General features: G+C 38.2%; 1 protein-coding gene across 1 annotated transcript; it reads left to right on the top strand.

Annotated features, from left to right (window-relative positions):
• The first annotated feature begins 960 nt into the window (after window positions 1-960).
• Window positions 961-2,166, top strand: LOC139855575 (uncharacterized). The gene has a single exon (XM_071844814.1). It carries the CDS (start codon window positions 1,110-1,112, stop codon window positions 2,055-2,057), a length of 948 nt encoding a protein of 315 aa, XP_071700915.1. The 5' UTR covers window positions 961-1,109; the 3' UTR covers window positions 2,058-2,166.
• Window positions 2,167-7,342: the final 5,176 nt, after the last annotated feature.

The raw sequence follows: 7,342 nt of genomic DNA, 5'->3' as shown, positions 1-7,342 counted from the left end.
CTTCAAAACGACAAAATATGAAACAAAACGGCATCAGGTGCTTTTGCTGTTATTAGTAACTAGCAAAAATTTGACCTTGCATTGCTGAGGTTATATTTGGATATACGTTGGTTGATACGTAATAGACTTAATGGGCTACACGTTTTTAATGTCTTTTATAAAGCTAATGTCAAGCTAGCACCGAGGGGAGAAATTGGGAGAAAAATGGGACGGTAATGTCTAACTTAGCATATGCTCTACATATTCACATGGTTAGCATTTTTAAAAAGCGTCTATTTTAAGTATAGTTAGTTGCATTTTGTGGGTAAATTATTTCGAGTTTAATGGTGATAGCGGTGAAAAATAGCTCGCATCGAATAGGAAGTGTATATGTATAAAAGTTAAGGAAAAAATGGTTAGCTTTTAAAAAAAACGCCTGTTTCGATCGCAATGAGTTGATTTGAGTTCGTAAAATTATTTCGAATTCAACGATGATGTCGGGAGAAAATAACTCGCGGCGGACAGAAAGATAAGGCCCGTTAAAAATGAAGGTGGGTTGTTAGATTAAATTAAAATTAGAAAATAGAGTTTTCACTTTACACCCCTAAATATAGGGGTAAAGTTATAAATTGTATTGAAGTTTAGAGAGGTGAAGCGTAAATTTTGTATTGTTTTTTCTTGTGTCGTTTGAGAAGCCATTGGGTCAAAACGATCAAAAATACATGATTATTAGTATATAAGGTTACTTAATAATAGAATTGTATTAAAAAATGGTTAACTACAACCTGAAGGGCTAGTTTTAGAAAAATTCAATATTTATCAGGTAAAAATGAAAAAATAACAGAATAAAATGTTGAAGACCTGAAGTGGGTGGGGTCCACACGCGAAATTAGTGACACTACATGCCAAAATCATGAGTGTTTTTTTTTTTTTTTTTTTTTTTTTTTTTTTTTTTTTAGTAACGACCTTACTTGAACAAAATCATGAGTTAGCCGTTACTGAAAATACTTTACACACACGTCCCCATCCCTATACGCTCTTACAAAGCCACTACTACTAGAACAACCTTCAATAGTAAGGAAAAAAAAAACCCTAATTTCATCACACTTTCAACTACAAAATCAGAAAAAATGGCGGATGATTTCTCGTTCCTTACAGACAGTGACGACGAAAAAGCCGTTCAAGACCTAATTTCACAAGCAATGGATCACTCTGTTCTAGAACAAATCGCTGCAATTAACTGCTCTTCGTTCTCAAATTCCGATAACCTTCCGTCTCACCTTGAAAACCGTTTCCGTAAACTTAAATCCCTTCCTACCACCACCGCCGCCGTCGCCACCGGTTCTCGATTTCCTCCGGCTAAGTCGAAGTCATTCACACCTAGCTCCGGCCACGATTCGAACTCAAACGAACACCGCCCTCCGTTTTCTACGGACAAATCGTCACCGGATGAACATTCGGACGAAAATCGAGATCCGGCGGAATCGAAACAGAAGCCGAAATCGGAGTTTTCTAATAGAAACGGTTTGAAATCGGAATCGGAATTGAAATCTGGAAGCGGTTTGTCCAAATCTCCATCTGATCCATGGAGCTTGTCGTCGCCGGAGTCGGAACCGAAAGCCTGTGATCGCCGGAGTCAAAAACAACATTCCGACGAAAATCGAGGTTTTAGCAAATCGGCAAAATCAAAATTGAAATTGAAATCATATAAACCTCGTTTGATTGAATCGGAGTCAGACTCGGGATCTGGAAGTTTGTCGCCGCCACGGCGGAGTATCGGTTGTTTGTGGTGTTCACCAAAGAAGGAAAAAAGTGTTGGCAGGAAACAGGGGAAAGAGAATAGGTTAATTTCTAAATCATTATCTTCAAAGGATTGGGGGAGTGAATATGATGATGAGTTTTTGAAAACATTTTCAATAAAAGAGCAAAATAAGATGATGAAACAAGCAATGAAAGAAGAAGAGAAGATAAACAAGGAAGCTGAAAAGATAGTTAAATGGGCTAAACAAGCGTCTGATAGAATGATGAATGTTTCTGGGTTAAGTCTTCATGATGAAGATCATGAATTTAGTGAGTAATTTTGATAAAATCAAATGATCATACCATAAGTGATTATTATTATACTTGATTATATTATATATGATCTACAGTACTATGATCTACAGTACTACGTTTATATGGTTTTACGTTTGGCATATATCATATGTATGTGATGTGATTTTCCTTTGAACCCAAACAACCTTAGACCTTATTTAGTGGGAGGTGATATTTTCAGATATGATTTTGATAGATCCACGTATATATGTTGCTATTTTCAAGTTATACCCTCCGATAATTTGAAATGAAAAATTTATATAACACATCATTAAGGGTAATTTAGTGAATTTGTGTAGATTTATCAAAAATAAGTTTGGAAATATCAATTCCTTTATTTAGTGGTGATGGCCCTGATGGGTGTTAGGTTTTTATGGGGTATAGTGCTGAGTTGGCAAATGTGATGGGGTGATAGCGTGATGAAGTTTGTAGTGGTGGGCGTGATGGTTATGTGATGAGTTAATTTTAATTTAGTTTTTTATTTTTATATTTTTATTATTATTATTATTATTATTATTATTATTATTATTATTATTATTATTATTATTATTATTATTATTATTATTATTATTATAAACTTAAAAGTTTTAAAACTTACAAAAAATTAGTGGGAAGCCTAGAGACAATCTGAGCCCCACACCTCTAGCAATAGCAAAACCTATCCTAGTAAAAATATGAGCAGCAGCACCGGCATCAATATCTTGCGCCATCGAACTCTTCTGAACCCGCTTTAGCAAAGAAACAGCCTCCTTCTCTAATTCCCCAAGGGAAGAAAATGAGAAAGGAATGAAACCATAACCAATCGCCTGACAGCTAAATTCGTACTTGACCCGCTTCCGACGAGCCGTATCAACCACAACACGTCCAGGGACAAAGTCAGAAAGCCCAGACTGTGTCAAAAGAGAAGACCCTGTCAAGTCAACACAAACATCGCGACCACAATCCCAGGAATAAAGTAACACATCTGCAGGTCTGAGGGCCCTGTCGTTCCCTCCAGACAACCCAATGTCAACCTCCTTTCTCGCTGAAATCCCAGATCGATAACAAACATCAACAAGGGAATCCCGAACAACATTATGTCGATGCTTAATACCCACCATACCAGCACAAGACACCGCGTGATCCCCGAAAATATCCCCAGCAAAAACCCTTGAACAGGCAGAGCATGCTGTCGAGATAGAGAACAATGGAACACCCAACCGGTAGCACAACACACATCGGTAAGTTTTTGCGTTCATCGTCTGACCTAACCCCAAAATAGGGACTGCCCTTAGCCAAGCAGAGGTGTGATCACCCTGCTGTGATTTCCATAAGACCGATTGTCGGGGAGATAACGAAAAAGTGGATTCTGCAGAAGCGGTAACCTTTGTGAAATAAACATCTGGCAAATTCTTCATGAGTATTGGGCAGCGACCTCACTCGGATTACCTAAAATATCAAACTCAACCGTTTTATTAAACGGACCCAATGCATCTTCAAAAGCACGACCAAGACCAACAATATCCGCATGACGTAGGAGCTTGGTCTGCAACCCAGCAGACTGTAATCGAGAAGCCACAAAAGCATAATGACGAACATCTCCCGCAGAATAAACACCAAGCCCTCCAAATGCAAATGGCATGGTGGCAAGGTGGCAAGCCGCCACTTCCAATCACCAAACCCAGGCCCTGAAGCAGTAACAATACGCTCCGAGGAAGATCGAAGGGCTCCATCGAAAGCGCGTTGAGCCACCTCAAATATACTAGGAGGACAAGTACGTAAGGTAAAGTAGAGTTTAGAAACTCCCGTACATGCCCTAAGCAACAACAACTCACACTGAGGATGTAGCGACCCCGACAAATCGTCAAGTGACGGCGTCAACTACGTAGGTCCCATTACATGGTCATAAGTCTTTAAGACAACGTTTGACCAAAATATGTCGCATTCATTTCAATGTAAAAGGGTGTTTCAAGTTTACAAAAGAAGTTCGACGGCTAGTTACATTACAATGTTAAACGTACAATTGAAACCTATGCGACACAATTTAAAAGTAGCCAAAAAGATGCTCCAAATATGCATGTATACTCGACATCCAAGCAAGTATCAAAAGAGTACGGAAGCATGTATCACTTAAGCATTCAAAACCTGAGAAAAACATAGAAGAATCTGTCAACGAAAACGTTGGTGAAATCATAGGTTTAGTAAGTGAGTATGTAAGTAAAATAAGTTGAACCACAAGTTATAGTATAAGTCGATTTTTTTCCGAATCGTTTGAATTCCATAAGTATTGTTGTTTACCGAGCACCCAATTATCAAAGCTTAACCGTATCATTTACCTCAGCATAAAAGTGTTAGAACATACACCGTACCAGAATATATTTCATTCGCTTAACGGTAGCGAACCGTCCGAATGAGGGTTAGTCAAACCCGTATGGATCCACACAACATAGTCTCGCTTACACCATCTGATGTAATTAATGATAATTGAATTGAGGATTTTCGTTCAAACTCGTCCGTATCTTTGTATTCGTATTCGTGTTCGATGTATAACAGTATGAAAGGTATATATACATATGAAATGTATATAAGTATGTAACGTATATGTTTCTCAGCCCACGATTTAAAATGTAAAAGTTGTTGAAAAAGTGGGACTATGATCTCACCTCGAGTGCACGAGTATAAAAGTACTTCACAAAGTAAACGTGTGCATGAAAGTTGCTTAGCCTTGACCTAAACAAGTAGGTTGTATCAATAACGATAGTCACGAAGGGTCAAAGTTGTTCAATTAGTCCTATGGCTCGACACGACTCAATTATGTAGCATGTGAAGAAAATTGTCAAGTTTCATGCAAGATACAAGTATAGAATCATGTTAGAAAGATTGCATAATTAATTGGTTAAGTTTGACAAAAAGTCAAACTTGGTCGGGTCAAAGTCAACGAAAAAGTCAACATGTTCGGGTCGGGTCCCGGACTATTTTTCTATGCTAATTATTCATATACAAGTATATTAGAACAAGTTTCATGTGAATCGGAGGTCGATAGCTAGTCAAACATTTCACGTGAAATGGGACAAAGAGGTCAGAATCTGACCAGGCCAATCCGCGCGCCGCGCGGGGATGGGGCGCGCCGCGCCACCATCTGGGCAGAGAATTCTGGTCAGTTTTTCAAAGTATGCACGAACCAAAACCTTTTCCAACCCAACTCTTGACCCGCAAACACTTATAATGCCTATCATATATCGTTGGAAAGGTATTTTGACGAGGAATACAACTAAGCACTTATGGTCCAACAATAACATCATTTACAATAGCCGAAATCTCATCAAGCGAACAATAAAAGTCCATTTTCAAAGTTTCAAGTTCATCAATTGCATTTTGAGTTTCGGGAAACCAATTCACACATATGATATGCCGTTTTGAAGGTAATGAAGCATACATTACTACTAGACACTAACAATTAACATTCCATGACATTCAAGCATCCAAAAATTCATGTCAAGAACTATCAAACCCTAGTCAAACATCTCAAAATCAATAATCATGTTTTTGAAGTTTTCTTAATCAACCTACACATCAATTTGAAGCTAATGATGCTAGTAACACATTTAATACATGAACTTTAACAATTAAACAACTTTTAATCATCCAAAATCAAAGATTAAGCAAGCAATTTTCATATTCAAGCTAGTTATACCAAAAACAACAAATCGAGCATACAAATTACATACACGACATCACAATGAGCCATAGACACTAATTAACACACTTTTAAGTCAAGAACACAAATTTAAAGAAATCTAGTGTTTTAGAAATGTTACCCAAAATCGAAGTAGTTAGCATCAAATCGAAGAGGATGATGAGAGGATCAAGAATATGTAATTTATTTGGTTGCTAGCTCCCTAATCCGGATTTAGATGATGAATTTATGTTAGAAAGTTGAGAGGATTTGGAAGTATCAAAAGGAGAAAGAGAGAGATGAATGAGAGGAGGAGGTTGAAGGTTTGACTAGTTGACCTAGTCAAATCTTTGGCCTCTTTGCAAGTTTGGTCCCTCTAGTTTCAAAGCGGGTGCGGGAAATAACCAAACGAATATTTAAAACGCTCGAGTAAACGGGTGACGTTATAATTAAATAACGAGGATATTATGAACGTTAGTTAACGAAAGATGTCAAATTAAATGACGAAAGATATTATTTAAAAAAAAAAGACGGTGTTAAAATAAATTTAACGGAAAAACGCGGGATGTTACATTATCCACACCTCAAAAGAAATTTCGTCCCGAAATTTAGTTGGAAGTAATAGTCGATGTCTCTTACTCGAGACCTAGTGTAGTAACTCTACGAATGATTGAAGGTACTTTCTTGGACATTCCACGAATCCGGATAGTCGGGGTGTTACGTTGTATTAGGGCTTGGTTTTACGATCCACAAGTTCAGCCGGTTTTTCCTATGAGGAGGAGTTTGTCATCAATAGTGGGTGCATCTAGAAGGATTGCACGTTCCTGTTCCGCAGGACACGTTTCTAAGTTTGTTACACGAAATGTAGGGTAAACGGAAACTTAATTGAGTCGGAAGTTCTAAACGATAGGAAGCGGTTCCAATACGCCCCAAGGTTTTAAAAGGTTCGATATTGCGGATATAGCCTTTCTCGATTTCCCAAAATGGATTACACCTTTCCAAGGTGCGGTTTCTCAATATTACGCGGTTACACACTGGGATTTGTGAGGTTTTCATCTAAGTTTGGTATGACTCTTTTGGGCGACTACGGGCCGTCTCGAGCCCTTCTCGGACTTGGATTATCTCAATTGTTGTTTCTTGGATGAGTTAAGATTCGGTGTTTTGTTTGCCACATGCTTTAGTCCAACGAATAGGGGTATGACATTAGCGGTCATATAGGGTTTCGGAAAGTGCGTGTGAACACACGAGTGGTAACTACTGTTGTAAGAGGGATCTACTAAAAGCGACCATGCAAATTTGAAACATGTCTTTCGAAGACGTAAATCGTTCGTTTGTTCGGTTCGTCTGTTTGTGGGTGGTACGCGGTACTCATGTCTAAGCGGGTCTCCAAGGTTTCTTGTAAAACTAGAGGCGAAACGAGTATTTCGATACGGGATAATTGACAAAGATACTCCGTGTTGGAATAGAATCTCTTAAGATATGTTTGAACAAGTCAGTTAGGGTTCGAAAAATGTTCGTTAGGACTATTCACCCTCGTGGCGAATACTAATGTAATATGAGGAATTTCTCTATCCATGGAGAAATGTTACAAGGAGTTTCTTTAAACGGAAATGC

The sequence above is a fragment of the Rutidosis leptorrhynchoides genome, chromosome 6 (assembly GCF_046630445.1).
Source record: "Rutidosis leptorrhynchoides isolate AG116_Rl617_1_P2 chromosome 6, CSIRO_AGI_Rlap_v1, whole genome shotgun sequence".
Taxonomy (NCBI): Eukaryota; Viridiplantae; Streptophyta; class Magnoliopsida; order Asterales; family Asteraceae; genus Rutidosis; species Rutidosis leptorrhynchoides.
Note: the sequence above shows the minus strand (reverse complement) of the source record. Positions and strands in the feature narration are given on the sequence as shown.